A 17,762-nucleotide genomic window follows, 5' to 3' on the forward strand; every position below is an offset into this window, starting at 1 on the left:
GAGCTAGACCAATGAGAACGTGGTGCGACAGTTTACATTCGTTAGATTGACTTGACTTACAGCCAATGAGTAACGCATTTGACCAATTGACAGGTCTAGGGGCAAACAATCGACCTCGACCGGAAAAAGAGGTGGCACATAGATTTAAAGGGAATGCGGAGCATGCCCTCCCCCAACGCCCATCTGTTACAGGAGAGGAGGCGAACAACGAAGTGACGCGTAATATCTCAATTCGCTGTTTGGCTCTCTCGTTCCAACATAGGCCTAATATGTGTGCCAGGTTGAGGCCATACGAGGTAACTGTCTTTCATTATCTCTCCCGCTCAACACATAGAGACCACTTTTAAAGACCCCACACACATATTTGCGTGTGAACTCTCCTGCTTTGACAAATAGATGTCAGAGAAGGAAAGTGGGCGTTCTATGACGACAGTCTCTTTTTAGTCGATTTTCATCAAACAATAGCAATGCACAGTGGTCATCACCATCATCATATCTCACTCCTCTCTGTCACCACTCAGCAATTATATACAGTTCAGCAGATCAGCTGTGTGGTCTCAATTAGGTTAGATATGAAAAGATCAGAAGAAATATGCCAGCTAATCAAAGGCCAAAGCAAACACTTAGTGTGTGTAAGTGTGTGATTTTGTTATGACAAAGCAAACAACACCCTTTTTTTGGTACAAAATATGTATTTTAATTAAAAAGAACGTAGTGTCAGAGTCAAAAGTGAGTGAGGAAAACTTGAGCTTTAACAGCCATCCTCTTCTATCTGGTACTTGTCACAGGGGGTAACCACTCCACAGACTGGAAGTCACAAAACGAAACATTAATCACATACCACTCTGTGAGGTCAGAATGTGAGTGTGTTTCCATAACACTGTTTGAGGTTAGAATGTGTGTGAGTCTCTATGAGGTTTGTGTGTGTGTGTGTGTGTGTGTGTGGGTGTGTTTCCATACCAGTGTGTGTAGTCAGGGTCTGTGTCTCTGGTGAGCATAAGCTCTTTGATCTCCTCTGGAGGGTTCAACCCATGAAGAGACGCTCTCTCCCACCTCTGCATGCGACTGATACCTGAAGAGAGGGATGGGGAAGAGAGAGAGAAATGGAGAAAGAAAAAAGAGAGACGTGAGAGAGAAGAAGCAGGGGGCAGAGAAAGATCAAGATAAAACAGAATGAAAGACAGAAAGAGAGAGAGAGAGAGAGAGAGAGAGAGAGAGAGAGAGATGAACAAAGAGAAAGAGTTAAGAGAGTTATGGGGAAGGTTAGGTGTGCAGAATTCATCAAACTAGTCCCACGTGTGTGTGTGTGAGTGTGTGCACTTGTGTGTGTGTGTGTGTGTGTGTGTGTGTGTTACCTATGCAGGGACCGAAACGTAAATCCAGGTCAAACTGTCTCAGCTCCTGCAGTTCCATCTCTCTGACAGAGAGCGGACCTGGCTCAGTCTCTGATTGGTCCAGGAACAGGAAAAGGTTTGGGGTTGACACGCCAAATAGGTAAAGCAATCCAATCTAAGTTACATTAATTAGAAAACACACACACTCAACGCATTCCTCTCTCACCCTTCTGTGGAGGTGAGGGGGGTGGTTTCTTCTCTTTCTTCTCTCCTTTTCGTGCCTTCTTCACCACCTTGAAGGAATCTGTGATCAATCGCCGTTTGGTCGTCATGGCTGACCAGAGAAACTGTTACCGTTGTATGTACATGTGTGACTCACTTTATAAAAGCAATACAAGTAACAGCTGTATACAGGCATTCCGAGTTTGCATTCGATTTGATCGCACTTTAATCGAGGGAGGCAATGCACCAGTAACCAACCACACACATATCCTATAAGCTAATTTGTATATTGATACTGTGTATACACGTTCTTAGTACATTAATGAAAAGTATGACGTTTGCTAGTGATAAAACGTGCTTGATAATGGCAGGGTCCACACCACTGATTCTGTACATTCTGCTTTCCAAAGGACAATTGCAGAATAACAGTATGCTTCTGTAAAAACACTACCATAGCGTGGACTCAAAACTATCAACGTTCGACCAAATAAGCTGATAATTGTCTGTCATACCTGATCACAAATAAGTCCAATAACGTTTTAAAGGCTGGTTTTGCACTTCTGTTCGGATCAGAAGCGTCCAAAACAATCGAAGCAAAACACAAATGCGTACGTAACGTGAACGTGATAGCATCATCGCCGACGCTTCCATCATCATGTATTGTCCCATAACAGCCCACAGAGGGCGCGATTCTCATCAATAACTGACACAAAGCGTCACGCTGAGGAAGGTTCTGATCTGAAGTGTTTTTTCTGTCATAAAAAAAAATGGGCTGTGTGTGGTTGCCAGTAGGGGGGGGGGGGGGTATCTGTGTGTGCCTTTGTCTTCTGACGTGTGTGCTTGTCTTTTGTGTCTATGTATGTATGTGTGTGTGTGTGTGTGTGTCATTGCTTCCGTGTACCTCCCCCCTTTATCCCCCAGTAAGGGTGAATTGAAAGGCAATAAACAAAGTACCTCTTATAAGTAGTTCCTCATATTTCCCCTGGATGATGGAGTTCTGGGTTTGAGGTTTCTACAATTATCTTATGGTCTGACCATGCCACAAGAGAGGGAGGAGGAGCGGGTGAAGGAGAGGGAAGGAGAGGGATAGTGAAAGGCTGTGAGTGGGTAACCTGATACTGATGAGACAGAAGTTAAAACACATTAGCTTGTTCTCTCTCCCCCCCCCCACCCCCTCTCTCTCTCTCTCTCTCTCTCTCTCTCTGTAGTTCAGTTCATTTGTAAATGTTGCCAAAGCAACACAGAAATTCTAATGATATCACTATAGTAATAATAGTAATAAGCAGAGGAGGAAGTGTGTTTTGCAAACAGTGAGTTGAACATTAAACACTAATAAATGTATTAAGAATATGATGTATATAAAAACATATTTATGCATTAAGTATTAATTAATATCTTTACTCTCTCTCACTCCTGCGGATCAAAACCCTGTTGCCCTGGTGTCCTAATGGTAATTTCTTTCCTTGGCCCCCTCCAATATCCCTCTGCTAGTCATCCTTCTACCCTCCATCTCTTGTTCCCCCCATCCCTCCATCTCTTGTTCCCCCCATCCCTCCATCTTCTGGATCCTCTTATGCTCCCAGACCACTCAAAAGACAATTGGATTGATGGTGTTGGAGGTTTATTAACTATCTATTGAACTGTCCATTTACTACCTCCATACCCCCACCCCCTCCCTCTTCCTCCGTGCTTCTCATAAGGCCTGAACGACAGGAACACACCCCTGTCCCAGGCTCCTGGATGCTCAGCCTTGAGAAATTCAGCACTAATGGCACTCGCGTGAGCTCCCTTAAGGGTAGTGCTACATACAGACCAGTGTGTGTGTGTGTGAATGTGTCTTTGTGTGGTTGTGGGTTCGTTAAACTGTTTCCTCAGGATGCTGACCGGCAACACTCAGGAAACCATCCATTTTTTACTTATCTGTCCGTCTCATCTTTTAGTGGGTTAGGGTTGGAAAGTGTGTTAAAGAGAGAGAGAGAGAGATAGAGAGAAGTGTGTGTCTGTCCTCTCCCCACTCATCCTTTCTGGCTTCCCTCCCTCCCTCCCTTCTTCCCTCGCCCAATACCCCACTAAGGTTGTATCCCCGATTGAGTTAGAAAAATTCATAAACAGGATGATTGAGTCTAAGTGTCCTTGTTGCCGACACTGGAGAGTTGTGTGACATCGTCCACTCCACTTCCTCTTTGTTGTCCAATCAGGGCCATTAGGATGGACACATGACTAGGTTACTAAAGGGGTTGAGAACTGACATTACTGGAAATGTAATCTGGGCTGTGATAAAGTGGGATGATTGAGGTGTGTTTGTGTGTGTGAGAGAGAGAGAGAGAGAGAGAGAGAGAGAGAGAGAGAGAGAGAGAGAGAAAGAGAGAGACAGAGAAAGAGACAGAGAGAGAGAGAGAGAGAGACAGAGAGATAGAGATAGAGAGAGAGAGAGAGAGGGGAAGAGAGATAGATTTATTGTATAGGCCTACAGTGCCACAATATCTGCATGTATAGCAATTAAAGTTCAGTTCAAATCAGAACACAGCAGCATTAATCTACATGTGGTTTAGTGGTATGTGTGTGTGTGTGTGTGTGCATAAGTCTGCAAGCATGTGGTTTTGTGTGTGTCTGTGTGTGTGGGGGGGTACATTAGGGATAGAGAGGAGGGGTGAAAGAGGAGGAGTTTTCTAGAATGTCATCTGAACAATTGAATAGGAGATAGAAAGTGGAGGAGAGAGTGAGAAGAAGAGTGCGAAGAAGAGTTGGATGCAAAGAAGGTTTTATCAAGCTGTGCTGTAGATCGATAAATAAATAAAAACGATTATAACCAATACTAGAGAGGATTTTTGGACCAACAGGTCCATATTTTTGGAAGGACAATTGTAAACCCTTTGAAGCCAAATAAGAGATTTAATAGAAGAAGCTAAATTTGGAATATCTAGATTGTTGGGATTGCTGGTAGGACCTGGTTGGTTACTGGGGCAAATAACAACACACACACACTCACACACACACACACAGAATGTGGACGTGTATAACAGATTTCTTCACCTATGAGACCACCAAGTCAGTGGTGGTGAAGAGCTGGACCATCGGCATCATCAACAGGGTGGTCCAACTTCTTATCATCACCTACTTTATCGGGTCTGTACCTGTGTGCTTGTTATGTGTGTGTATGTGTGAGGTGGGGTCATGTGTGTGTATTCACATGTGTTGTGTTGTCTATCTTTGGGAGTGTGTGGCGGCCGTGAATGGATATGTATGTGCTGGGTGTGTGTGTCTTTCTGACTTGTATTTCTATCCATTTGTGTTTGTGGCTGTGTGTGTGTCCGTGTGTCCATGTTTTTCTGACGTATTTCTGTTCATCCGTGTGTGTATGTGTTTCTGTGTGTTTGTGTGTGTGTTTGTATGTACAGATGGGTGTTTGTCCATGAGAAGGCATACCAGGTCAGGGATACTGCTATAGAGTCATCAGTAATGACAAAGGTCAAAGGCTTTGGTGTTTACAACAACAAGGTTATGGATGTTGCTGACTACGTCACTCCTACCCAGGTACCCTGCTATGTGCGTGCGTGTGTCTTACATATAGCTATTGTGTGCTGGCAGTATATTCTCATTTGTTTTTGTGTGTATGTGTGTGTGTGTGTGTATCAGGGTGCCTCAGTGTTCTGCGTCATCACTAAGCTGATCACAACAGAGAATCAAGTTCAGGGTTACTGTCCTGAGGTGAGGGTTATCACACACTCATCCAACACACACACTCATCACAGACACATATACACACACACATATACACACACACATCACACACACCTCGACAACTATAGCAATTCCATTCAGGTAGTAGTCTTTGCTGCTTTCTGATTTGTATTACTTCTGTATTTTGTGTGTGTTTGTATCAACTAGAGCGAAATGAAGTATAAGTGTACTCATGACAACAACTGTACTAAGTTCCTCAACAGACCAGCAGGGAACGGTAAGACCGTCCCCCAAACACACAAACACACACACGGATCGGAAAGACAATCTAGTCACTTAAAATGATTGTTGTTGGTGGCGTTTATTGTTGTTTCAAATCTCCCTTGCGCCCCCCAACCACAGGTCTACCCACGGGCAGGTGTGTTCGTTTTAATGACACCCTGAACACCTGTGAGATCAGAGGCTGGTGCCCCGCCGAGATAGACTACATCAAGACGTAGGTTACCTGCTGTTTGTTACCTGCTGTTTGTTACCTGCTGCTTGTTACCTGCTGTTTGTTACCTTGTTTCTCTTTACCTTCTCCATGTTGTCTTCTTAGTCTGGGCAGGATACATTTCCGATCTTCTTTTCTCACCACGTTCCATCCCTCTGTTCTGTGTGTGTGTGTGTGTGCAGGCACCCTATGATGGAGGTGGAAAACTTCACCATCTTCATCAAGAACAGCATTCGTTTCCCTCTTTTCAACTTCACTAAGTCAGTATCATTGATGATGAAGAGGATATTAAAAAAAACATGCACTTGTTTCAACTGTTTCTGTTTCTCTTCCTCTCTCCTACCACCCAACTATCTTTCTCTCCCACTCTCCATCCCTCCCCGCCTTCTCTCTCTCCCTTTGTCTCCTCGACTCCCTCCCTCCATCTCTATCTCAGAGGGAACTTCCTCCCCAGCATCACAAACGCGTATATAAAGACGTGTAACTTTGACATGGTCAACAACACCTACTGCCCTATCTTCAGGGTAGGAGACGTGGTGCGGTATGCACACCAGAACTTCACCACGTTGGCCCACAAGGTAACAAGGCCCTCCTTCCCTCACTCCAGCCACCCCTCCATTACCTTATCCCTCTACTCTATTTGCTTTCATCCATCACCCCCCCCCACCTCTCTCAAACCTCATAGTATCCCTCCACCCGTTACTTTGGTTACAATGCTAGCCATGGTCAGACTGGCCATCGGGAGAATCGGGAGATGTCCTGCTTGCAATGCACTGCTTGTGGGTGGTCTGCGTTTCAAAGACGTTTTTCAGTTCCAGTCCGACCCTGAAGCTAGCGCATAGGCTACACAAAGCCTCCTCCCTCAGTCCCAAACTTGCTAGAGTTTTATAGATTTTCATTGTTTTCGTTCTCTCTCTATATATATATTTTTTTTCTCTCTCTCTCTCTCTCTCTCTCTCTCTCTCTCTCTCTCTCTCTCTCTCTCTCTCTCTCTCTCTCTCTCTCTGTCTCTCTCTCTTTCTCTCTCTCTCTCTCTCTCTCTGTATATATATCTTGGTTTTTCTTGTCGTCTCTCAGGGAGGAGTGATTGGCATAAAGATCGGCTGGATATGCGATCTCGATAGGTCCGAGGATGAGTGTAGCCCCTCCTACTCCTTCACCCGATTGGACGCCATGTCAGAGAAGAACAGCGTGTCCCCCGGTTACAACTTCAGGTAGCTAATGACCTCTGATCTCCCCTTCCTTCACCACTGCCAGTAATCACACACACAAAGAAAAACACACACTTAGGCCCTCTACCAACACCCACACAAACTAAAATACAATTAGTACCACTAGCTCACTCGTATTGTGTCCCTGAAGGTTTGCCAAGTACTTTAAGATGGACAATGGTACTGACTACAGAACCCTGGTGAAGGCCTACGCCATCAGGTTTGATGTACTGGTCAACGGAAATGTGAGTTTATGTGTGTTCCTGCATGTATGTGTTTGTGCCTTTGTTTGCATATACAGTATGTGTGCATATGTATGTGTGCATGTGAGTGCATTTGTCTGTGTGTGTGTGTCGATGTTTAAGTGTGTGCTTTTTAATAACACTGTGCTTGTCTCCAGGCAGGAAAGTTTAACATGATCCCTACTCTGATTAACATGGTTGCAGCATTCACCTCTGTAGGAGTGGTGAGATCTCTCTTTCATTCCAATCACTCTCTCTCCCTCTTTTATCTCATCCTTCATCTTCTGTCCCCTTCTCTCCTCATCTTAACTCGACCATATGTCATGTTTTCTCTGTTGTCTCTGATTGGTTCCAGGGCACGGTGCTGTGTGACATCATACTCCTCAACTTCTTGAAAGGGGCGGAGCAGTACAAGGCCAAGAAGTTTGAGGAGGTAACGTCTCCTTCATTCTTAATATGGCCGACACAGGCTGTGGTAAGTACAGTTCACCTGGAGACTCTCTTTCTCTCTCTGTCCATCCAGGTTTCAGACACGCCAATGGAGTCCTCCGTTTCCCATAGCAATGGGTTGTACCGCAGCCAGCTGTCAATCAGGCACGAAGAGAGGCAGTCCAGCGACTCAGGAGCCTTCTCTATTGCACAATACAGCTGATGGGGTCACACGCCAATGGGACGGAGAGTTTCAGTGTGATGGGCGGGACCACACAGCCAATGGGATGGAGACCTTCAGTGTAATGGGTGGGACCACACAGCCAATGGGACGGAGAGCCTCAGTGTGAGAGGCGGGCATTCAGTAGTGGAGAAAACAGCTAACATATATTTACATATAATATTGATAAAGTTGCATTTTTGCCTGCCAAAATGTAATTTATAAATAATTTGAGTGACATTTTATTTTTTGCATGCAACCACAGTCTCAACATCTACAGTATAGTCTGATTTTTTATGTGCCTGTCAATATAATTAATACAAATAAACAAACATTTGACTAACATTAAACACGACGAATGCATTACACAAAAATCATTGCAGCTCCTGACAAAGCTGATCCATATTTCATTTGCAAAACACATTTTCAATTCATTAGTATGTTCGCTAAAAGCAGAGAGGCATTTTCCCGTCTCCTGAGGAAGTGGTGTTGGTGGAGCCAGGCCTATGACTGATTGCCTATGCCAGGAAGAAGTGTGTGTGTAATGATTGGACTCAGAGTAGTAGTAGCGATCCAAGTGCGGGCTTTTGATGGTAGTATAGAGTAGTCAAGCAGGCACAGGTCGTCAACAGGCAAACAGACCAAGGCAGGCAAATCCAAAGGAGAGTCGGGTCACAGGCTTGGGTTGAACAGGGGCTGACAGGGATATCAGAGGCTAGGCTCAGAGGAGGTGCGGCTGTCAGGCATGAGGTCGTTATCTCGGTTTCTAAGAATCCAAAGGGAAGAGCAGGAAAATGGTTGAGACAAAAAACAAAGGTTTGGTACACAAATCTAGATCATAAGTAACGCTCGGTGTTGCAGGTGAAGAATAACTAACAAGACATCGCAGTGAAGAAACAGGCTAAACTGGTATAATTACATAGACTGAAACGTCTAATCAGGCAAAGGAGATGCAGGTGAATGTGTGTATGTGTGTGTTGAGGAATGTCAAAACTGACTGATTTGGGAAAGGGAGCCACCTCTGTCAGCGTGTGCGTGTTTGTGTGCGTGTGAGAATGCGTGTGTTTGTGTGAACCGTTTTCCTGGAAAGTTCATATTTCGTCCTCTAGATCTCACAGAGTCTCTCTTTGGTCTAACAATATATGTTAAGGAGTTTCCTTACAGCCAGGCACATTAAGGTGTTGTCTGGCAACTAGCCTACAGCAAAAGCAACTTAGCGTGCATCATTCTTGGAGGTCAAATACATGACTCTCGACACAACAATCCTTAAGTGACGGTCTAAAATAAAGTATGGTAGAGAGGTCATTCAGCCAGCGCTGTGGATTTCTTGATAAAAAAAAAGAATCTTATTTTTCTGCCCCTGGGCAAGGTGGAAAGTTATACCCATGTTATCCTCTAATTTTAATCTTCTTATCTTAAAATAATACAAAGAAAACACAAACAGCCACATCCATCACTCTGTGAACTGGAGAGGATGTGAAATGGCATTTCAGTCTGCTGCTAATACCCATCCCTCTCAAAATGGCTGTCATGGGGTAACATTCATATATTTACATGTAACATTCATATATTTAGCTTCCCATTTTATTATATAATTATTTATTTTTTCAAGTATTTAGCCATTCAATTATTTATTTATTCAAGTATTTAACCATTCAATTATTTATTTAGTTTTGGCCTCTGTAATCCTCTATAGTCGCCTCCCTCTTTCTCTAACCCTTGCACCATTCCAAGATACTGGTGTGAACTTCAACGTTACACATATTATCACCATCATGCTTTTCATTAATGTGAAACATGTCCTTTAATGTGTTAAATGTATGGAACAAGATGAGCAGAAATTACCCTTGTACAATTTCATCACTTTCGAGGGAGGACAAGTTCACAGACATGAACTTCCCTCTTTTGTCCATCATATTTATGACTGTTATAGTACGTGTTTGTGGGTTTGTGTAAGTGTTTGCTAGTGTGTAGATGTGCCTGCATAGCTCTGTGTGTGTGCTCCATAGGTCTCTCCTCACTGCTTGTTCTTCCTCCTTGCTTTCTCTTTCAAATTGCTCATGAACTTAGCCAAAGATCTGGGACTGGAAACCCCATATTTGGTACCGTCCTCTCCTGTCTGGGAGTGGAAATGAAAGAGAAAAATAAATAGATACTAAGGAAGACATAAGAAATGTATTGAAGTAAATGAACATCCTGGTAAAATTCCACATTCAAATAGGGTCTTTAACTGTGAGACTCACCTTCGACTGCGACCCCACCTTGTCGTTGGAAAAAGGAGAGAGAGGAGATGAAGGAGCAGGGTAGAAAATTGAGGAGGAGAAGAAATCATTAGAGGGAGAAGAAGGGGAGTAGGCAGAGAGGGATGGAGAGAGGGAAGAGGAAGAGGGAGCGGGGGAGGAGGAAACTGGAGGTGATGATGGGATGACAGAGGGATGGGCAGCGGATTTGAATATGCCAAATCGTGGTATCTTGAAGATGTCTGGAAGAGCGAAAGAGTGAGAGATGATTAGAGAGAAAACAGATCGAGAGAAGAGTTTTTTCTGGCGTCAAATGGAAACAACAGTGTCTGTGTTTCCACAGTTTCACCTCCTCTGAGCTTTTTTCGTGGGCGTCGGCTCTTCCTTTTCTTGCTCAGGTAGATTCTGTGTTTCTGGGGGGAGCTATCCAGAACCCCAAGAGACTGAGAAGAGGGGAGAGGGAGAAAGAGAGAATGGAGAGAAACAAAAAAGCTTATGTTATGTATAAATACCCGGACACCATGTGACATTTCTCCAATACCCACAATTAACCCAAGAGTAGCGTCACACATAATGTGATCGTTCGAATGCGGGTCCCACAGCGTAACATCACATAAGTGATTTGAACATTCCAATTGAATATTTTACAATGGACAAAAATGTGACAAACGCTTTAGTATGGCTTCAAAATGTACTAATGACAAGGCTAACAAGTGACACTAGCATCGCAGTAGCATTGCTTTGAGTATTATGCTAGGTAACTTATCCCGGAAGCTAACTAAAGCTAGCTAGCTACCGTTTCGGAAAAATAACTTACGCCGTGTGGACCGTTGGAAATATTTAAAATTCACGCATCTAAGAGCAACAAACCTTCACACAGGACAGGTCTATGTTGTCATAGATGTCCTCAGTCTTGAGCTTGGTTACAGGGCCCTTATGCTGTTTAGCACCTTTGGCCAGCACAGCCTTTGGTATGATTCCAATGTCCCTGCCTCTCCACTCGTTGTTTAATTTCTCTTGTGCAGCATCCCGTTGCTTGTCCACCAGCGCGCGCTCTTCATAGTGGCGCATTATCTCGTAATCTGGCAGGGCCATAGTGCTGCTATGGGTACCCTCATCTGAGTGGTCAGATATGATCAGGGGTGGCACTGGTACAGACTGTGGTTGGTCAACGCCACATAGAGGTTGTGTCTCCACCTTTGATTGGCCGATAAATTGGGAGGGGGAGGGGTTGTTGTTGACAAACAGGTAGGTTGACCACTCATCTCCAGTGAAGATTTCTTCAACCAGGCTGGTGTGGTTGTAGAACAGCCTGAATGAGCTTAAGGAGCTGAGGGAACTAAGAGTCAGAGGGTTGGTTTTAACACAGGGTTCAATCTTCCAAGAGCAGGTGTTTTAGTACTGAACAGGAGCCTCCTTCACATCTACGGTTGTTGCTATTGGCCGGGTTTCCCCGATTCGTTAAGAAGCTCTTAACGCTAAGAGCTTCTTAACGAATCTGGGAAACCCGGCCATTATCTTTAGAGACATTTGACAGTTGAATGGTGGCCAGAAAACAAGCATCCTATTCTTAGCTAAGTAAGAGACAAAGATGTACATATGTGCCCTCGTGTGGACAAGAATTTGGTGACCAAGATATCAATTTTGGCCATTGGGATTGTTCTTTTTTTCTTTAATACAGAAATCTGACATTGGATGGTCAGACAGGCATCTGACACCTAAGCACTAAACAAAATGCAACATTACTTCCATTAAATAATATTATTTGTAAAACTACTCCATAACGATAACAAAAACATAAGGACATCCTGCTTGGATGGTGGCATAGGGGTGTGGTAATGACTTAAAGAAGAGGAGGAAGAAGGAAAGACTGCTGATGAGATCAATTTATACAAAGAATGGAAACTCACCAGAACCCTCAACACCATACCCAACTCCACCCACACCATTTCTACCTGTCCTTCTCTCCCTCCCTCTTACTCCTTCTCTCAACATTTCGCTCTCTTTAATTCAATTTATTTTTTGCATATCAGAACACAGTCTGTAGAACGGAACACAATGTAAAATGTCTCTCACCCTCGGTGGCACACAGCTTGTCCTTGACCCCTTTCCTCCTCTAGCTCACCCACTGGTGACAGGTCAGATTCCTTGGCACTCTTCCTCTCTTTGTCCTCCTCCTCTTCCATCTGCCTGAGAGCTATGAGGGTTCCAGAACCCTGGTCCCCTGAAGCGGACAACATCTCTGTGGGTTGTTCTACAGACTCCGCCCCTGGATGAGCCAGATGGAGGGCTTGGAGGGAGCACCTGGCTTCTACGACAGACCCAGAACAGGTCTCCATGTCTGGACCTTCCTGGGTCTCCACCACTGGTTCCTGGAGCATGGGGTTAGGTCTGTTCCTATGAGGAGGTTTGGGGATGAAGGGCGGTGTCATTGTAGCCTCCCCTGAGACATCCACCCCATCCATCTCTTGAGCTCTGTAGACTCCCTCCATCTCCTGTTCCATCAGTTGGGGAGGTTCCTGTATTGGGATGCACCCAGTTCCCCGAAAATAACCCCCTTGCTTCTCCTGAGGGGCACATCCTAGCGGGGGGCAGGGCTGGGGGCGGGGAGCCGTCTGTTGAGACTTATGGATGACGGTTGCATAGATGGCAGATGTATCCTCTGCTAACAAAGACTGACCTTCAGGTCCTGGAGGCCCCAGGCTTAAGCCTGGACTTTCTTCTGTGTCTCCTTCCAGCACAGGAGCATGTTGCTTGGGGAGAAGGGTTGGAGGCTTGGGCCTTCTTTTGGGGGGGACGAGGGGAGGGATGCATGGATGTTTCAGGCCAGGAGGAACAGGAGAAATTGGTTTCCTGTTCCATCTGGGAATCACAACAGGTGAAGAACTAGAGTCCTCAGAGACAACAGGCTTTTGTGCTGGATCAGGACTTCCTGAATCTCCAGCTGCATCCTTGAGTCGATGACCTTCTTCATCATCATCATTATCGTTTGTTTGAATGCAAATTGCTTCGAATATAACAGCCTCTGTTTCTTGGCTGTGCACACTCGCATGTCCACCAGCGGCAGCAGTGTCTGTGAGACATTGTTGGGTGTGTGAGCTCTGACAAGTGTGTGGTTGCATCTCTGGTTGTGTGTTGTTTGTGCAAGTGTTTGGATGTGGGTTCAGGTGTGTGTCTGTTTGCATGCAGGAGAGTGTGTCTATGTTTATGTTTGACTCGGTGTAAATGTCTGTGTCGGAGTGCGTGTTGGAGTGTGTGTCAGTGTGCGTGTCTGTGTTGGTGTGTATGTCTGTGTGTGTGTCTTGGTCTGTGTCCTCAGTGCTGAGGTCTTGCGGCAAGGACTTGACCTCTAAAAGAGACATCTGGAGAGAGAGAAATAGAGAGTAAGAGGCGCAGTGATAAGAAAGGCAAAGAGAGATAAAACATTGTTGGATATGAAAGCTTGCATCAATTGTACATACAAATCATATCCTATCATCAATTATAGTTACAAATCTGATTAGTAAACTTAGATCTTATTCTTACGATTCGTCATTCCCTCCTCCTTCTCTCCTTTCTTTCATTTAATCTTCAACCTAAGACCGCTTCCTTTCATCTTTTCAAACTACGTCCAACAACAAGCTCTTCTCCTCTCTGTCTTTCACCTCGAACATAGCTTGCACTTTTCTTCCTCCTCTCTCCCTCCCTCCCTCCCTCAGATACTTTCATCATGCTCCAAAATCCACCATGACTCACTACCAGAACTTGCTCTTCCTCATTTCTGGTCAAAATGATACACAGACAAACATGAAACTCAAATAGAATGCATTTATAACATCATCATCAGCAACAAAGTAAACTTTACAAAACAATCCGGAGATTGTATTTTATTTGCTGTTGGTAGAATAGATTTGACTTCCTGTAAGTAGAAGAGAAGGTATGAGGATATAATGTGTATTATCGGCATAGCTCAGCTATGCTGTCAGATGTCTGGGAAAAAACTAGACAAACTGGAAAGTTTTCGGACACAGAGAAAAATGGGGGGAGGAAGAGAGAGAGAAGCACAAGCGCTTATACTGTAACCTCTCACACACAGAGACGCGGGCGCGCGCGCGCACACGACCCTAAATCGTAGACACATTCTTGTCCAATCAGAGGTTTAACTCTGCACCATGTGGCTCTCACTCCGGAATATCAACAAACGGGAAAGTTCGACTACCGAGCAACTAGTGAAGTTTTTCATGTTAGACCCTATGGTTACACCAATGCTCCACCTCAATGTCTAAACGTTTTTTCATATTCGTAATGAAGTCTGCGTTGTTCTGTGTGTTGGTTCCTTTCTTGGTTTGTGTAGCTGTAGTGAACATTGGTGTATTCGACCGCGTTCTAGTGGACATATCCTATGATCACTACGCAGAAAAAACGGTTGACTTCTTGCCTAGTTTCTTGGCAATGCCTTTCAACTCTCTGATAAACGTGGGATATATTTACATGGGATTGTACTGGCTATTTCAACGGACAAAGGACAAAGGTGACACCGATGCTTCGCTATATGTCAAAGACGTCTTCGCTTTCATGGCCATTTTTTACGCACCTGTCCAGTGGGTCCGCCTAGCGACGCTGGGCCGTGTACCCGCCGTGTTGGATCAATGGTTCACTCTACCGATTTTCGCGTGGGTACCTGTGTGGTGCCATTTCATAGAGCACGGTTGGCGGCCACGCATCGCGGCAACTGTCGAACTTTGCTCCATCTTCAGCTATGCCTTCGCGTTAGCGCACGATTTGGGATTTGAGGTGGCGCTCGCGTGCCATGTCGCATTTGCCCTTTACAAAGGCGCCAGTGTCCATCTCAAATACGGAGACTCACTATCCCGGTGGTACCTGGGTCTTGCCTCACTGTCTTGTTTTGGGTTCGTGATTCTCAAGCTGTTGGATCACACCCTAGCGCAATACCGACCGTTCCAACACCTGACGGGGCACTTCTGGTCGAAAGTGTGTGACATTTTACAGTTCCACTATAGCTTCTGCTTTCTCACACACCTGGCACGGTCAGCAGCGCGGAAACGGACATCTAAAAGTAACTGAATTACCAGGGCAGAAGGATCTTGCCAATCTGCGATTGTAAATTTAAAGTTTCCCTGTAGATCGTTGTACAACAGAAGTTTGCTTAATATAATGCACAACTGTCTTGTTTGTTGTAACAGCTGGACAAGTAGCCTTGCGGTTAAGGTAGTGCGGCAGGTGATTTAATTAGCAAATTCATTAATGAATAATCTCACGAAACGATGAAAATATAAATTACTGCTCGTTTCAATCAAATAAAACAAGTTTGCATTTCAATCTTTATTGATTAACAGATGTTAATAATTGTTTCAAACCCATGCTTGGTTATGGAATATTGTGGGTTTATCCTATATGGTGCTATACTGAAATTAAACAACATTAAACCATTGCTTTCTATGAACTTGCTGTGTTTTACGCTACTTTAATTCTCCTATTTGAATCCATTGGGTCATAACTCTCACAGTACTGTTGTATGGCAGGGCCTAGAGATCCAAGCCTGCAATGCTGGTCAGAACTGGGTCAGAGAATGACTTTTTATGGGTCCACAGCAGGGCTAGACCTGCTTCCCTGAAGTTCTGATTGGTAAAATAGATGAGAGGATTCAATCCACAGTCCATGTATGACATCACCGATGACACTGTCCTCAGCCAATCAGGGGCTGGGGAAAGGTCAAACCTACCCAGGAGAATCAGCTTGGCAGGGAGTAAAAGAGAGGGGTCACACAAAGGTCATGCAAACGTGCGTGTTTGTGTGTGTGTGTGTGGGTGTGTGCGTCTCACCTCGGACATAGCGAAGGGAGTGTAGCAGAGAAGGTAGGATGCCACCACCAGGGGAGTGACCGAGGACAGGTCTTCACTAAAGATGAGGACGTTTGAGAAGAAGAGTAACAGTCAAACGACAATAAACAACTTAATCTCCCTGTTCCCTCTCCATAGATGTGTCAGTTTGATAGGTTGAATAGAAAAGTCACGTCAGCCAAGTCAGTTATCGGGAAAAGAAAGAAGGGAGGTATACAATAGGGGCAATATATGTTTGTGTAAGGACAATCTGAATGATTTCCTAAACGGCACCTCATAGGTATAGGAAGGCTTCTTAAAGTGGCTAGAGTTGTAGGCTAGATCAATCCCCTCTAAGTGGCTCACCTGTCGCAGTTCCTCCCACAGCCACTAGCTGTCAGTAGAGAGCAGAGGAGCATCAGCGTGAGAGGAAGGAAGATGCAGACGGAAAACGCACACAGGATGTAGACCAGCATGTCCGAGTAGCTGCTCTCCCAGAACACTGCACAGAGCATCTCGGCTGGGTCGTACCTGGGAGGGACCTCTAGTTCTTACTGATTGATTGATTTATCGATTGGTTGATTAACCTCTACCTCAGTGGTTCCCGAACCTGGTTCTCGGGCCCCCTGCCCTTCATGTTTTAGAAGTTTCCCTCTTCCAACACACCTGATTGAAATGGGTCATTATCAGGCTTGATAACGACCCAGGGGGGTCTGAGGACCAGGGTTGAGAAAGGCTGCTCTACCTGATCCAGTCGTAGATAACAGGGATGCTCCCAAACACTACTCCAGTTAACCAGGAAGTGAGACAGGCCAGCGCCATGGCAATGGAGATGCCCCTTACTGTAGAGGCCAAGCCTATGACACGCTGGACACAGAGGACCGCTGAAAGAGAGAGGAAGAGAAAAGGTGTAAGTGAGAGATAAGGTGTGTGTATTTATGTGTGTGTACGTGCGTGTCATATGTGCCCCTACCTATACTGCCTATGGAGGAAGTGATAAAGGCAAATTTCAGCAAGCTGACCATCTCGCACCACGGTGACCTTTGACCCAGGGTCAGAATGGCCACTAGTGAGCCAGAGATTATGAGGAGTGAGGAGCCTAAATCAGACAGTGTCAGGCTGATGAATGGGACCCAGTATCTACAAGGGAACTGGCCCCTGCACTAAAAGACAGTAAGAGAAAGACAAAAATGAAGAGTTAACTGAACGAATTGAATTCACCGAGTATATGTACATTTTATCCTGATTAACATTTGATTGAGTACTGTTTCCTTATCCAGGCCACCGCAAGCACCAAGCAGAGGAAGTAGATTTTTGCAGCATACATCTGTGATATTTTGTTAAAGACTGCCCCTTCCTGGCAAATTACAACATTACACCATGTTGAAGGAAACAAGTGCACACTTTTCATTTGGATTGTTTTGCCCTTAAAACTAAAATACTGATGCAAATTAGCTTATACTTCTTCACCGTTTTCCAGTTGGCTGAAATCTATCAAATTCTTCACCACCACAGAATAATTCAAGTGTCCCCTTGAAGGTGCTTACCATGATCTTGATCAGCAACACAGTGCAGTTCCCCACCACCCCCATCACCAGCTCCAGGCCCAGCACCACCACCAGCGCCGACCGTTCCACTCGAGTCCACAGTTTCTCTGGGTCCGAGCTGTTCACTAAAACGCAGAAGGGGGTGGGGTGACGGGGTGATGGGGTTGGAGCAGATGTGGAGTAGTAGAAGGTCGGGAGATGGAGAGGAGCCAAATTCTTAGTGATTAAAAGTAAAACAAATCTACACTTCAGCGAGGAAGAGTAGCACTCCCAAGTAGCACTTTTTATCATAGTACACGTCACACTGAACATTCTGTGCAAAAT

At 44.9% G+C, this 17,762-nt stretch overlaps 5 protein-coding genes across 8 annotated transcripts; 2 read left to right on the forward strand and 3 right to left on the reverse strand.

Annotated features, from left to right (window-relative positions):
• Positions 1–672: 672 nt before the first annotated feature.
• Positions 673–2,168, reverse strand: pold4 (DNA polymerase delta 4, accessory subunit). Of its 2 annotated transcripts, none has more exons than XM_084687174.1 (5): positions 2,069–2,168; positions 1,561–1,668; positions 1,356–1,445; positions 961–1,072; positions 673–807 (listed from the first exon to the last, which is right to left on the reverse strand). In XM_084687174.1, the coding sequence occupies exons 2-5, from the start codon at positions 1,664–1,666 to the stop codon at positions 783–785; spliced, it is 333 nt and encodes a 110-aa protein (XP_084543300.1). In that variant the 5' UTR covers positions 1,667–1,668; positions 2,069–2,168; the 3' UTR covers positions 673–782. The 2 variants fall into 2 exon arrangements, with proteins under 2 accessions (XP_084543300.1, XP_084543301.1); XM_084687175.1 differs by having other exon boundaries at positions 1,561–1,681; positions 2,069–2,167.
• A 2,696-nt stretch (positions 2,169–4,864) lies between these two features.
• Positions 4,865–8,166, forward strand: p2rx3b (purinergic receptor P2X, ligand-gated ion channel, 3b). The gene is made up of 11 exons (XM_084687172.1): positions 4,865–5,090; positions 5,193–5,264; positions 5,445–5,514; positions 5,640–5,733; positions 5,913–5,990; positions 6,167–6,308; positions 6,808–6,944; positions 7,093–7,186; positions 7,342–7,407; positions 7,539–7,616; positions 7,707–8,166. The coding sequence occupies exons 1-11, from the start codon at positions 4,947–4,949 to the stop codon at positions 7,833–7,835; spliced, it is 1,104 nt and encodes a 367-aa protein (XP_084543298.1). The 5' UTR covers positions 4,865–4,946; the 3' UTR covers positions 7,836–8,166.
• A 232-nt stretch (positions 8,167–8,398) lies between these two features.
• Positions 8,399–14,771, reverse strand: LOC146236846 (uncharacterized). 3 transcript variants are annotated; one of them, XM_084687169.1, is made up of 7 exons: positions 14,646–14,771; positions 12,149–13,434; positions 10,943–11,411; positions 10,422–10,515; positions 10,076–10,314; positions 9,854–9,951; positions 8,399–8,598 (listed from the first exon to the last, which is right to left on the reverse strand). In XM_084687169.1, exons 2-7 carry the CDS (start codon positions 13,432–13,434, stop codon positions 8,541–8,543), a joined length of 2,244 nt encoding a protein of 747 aa, XP_084543295.1. In that variant the 5' UTR covers positions 14,646–14,771; the 3' UTR covers positions 8,399–8,540. The 3 variants fall into 3 exon arrangements, with proteins under 3 accessions (XP_084543295.1, XP_084543296.1, XP_084543297.1); XM_084687170.1 differs by lacking the exon at positions 14,646–14,771 and adding an exon at positions 13,598–13,738; XM_084687171.1 differs by lacking the exon at positions 8,399–8,598 and having other exon boundaries at positions 8,615–9,951.
• tmem187 (transmembrane protein 187) lies at positions 14,240–15,515 on the forward strand. Its single transcript, XM_084687173.1, has one exon. The coding sequence runs from the start codon at positions 14,330–14,332 to the stop codon at positions 15,134–15,136; it is 807 nt and encodes a 268-aa protein (XP_084543299.1). The 5' UTR covers positions 14,240–14,329; the 3' UTR covers positions 15,137–15,515.
• On the reverse strand, positions 15,380–17,729 carry LOC146236848 (pinopsin). The gene is made up of 7 exons (XM_084687045.1): positions 17,684–17,729; positions 17,439–17,563; positions 16,865–17,054; positions 16,637–16,775; positions 16,258–16,422; positions 15,895–15,970; positions 15,380–15,807 (listed from the first exon to the last, which is right to left on the reverse strand). Exons 1-7 carry the CDS (start codon positions 17,727–17,729, stop codon positions 15,598–15,600), a joined length of 951 nt encoding a protein of 316 aa, XP_084543171.1. The 3' UTR covers positions 15,380–15,597.
• Positions 17,730–17,762: the final 33 nt, after the last annotated feature.

The sequence above is a fragment of the Hypomesus nipponensis genome, chromosome 22 (assembly GCF_054491055.1).
Source record: "Hypomesus nipponensis isolate SF chromosome 22, ASM5449105v1, whole genome shotgun sequence".
Taxonomy (NCBI): domain Eukaryota; kingdom Metazoa; phylum Chordata; class Actinopteri; order Osmeriformes; family Osmeridae; genus Hypomesus; species Hypomesus nipponensis.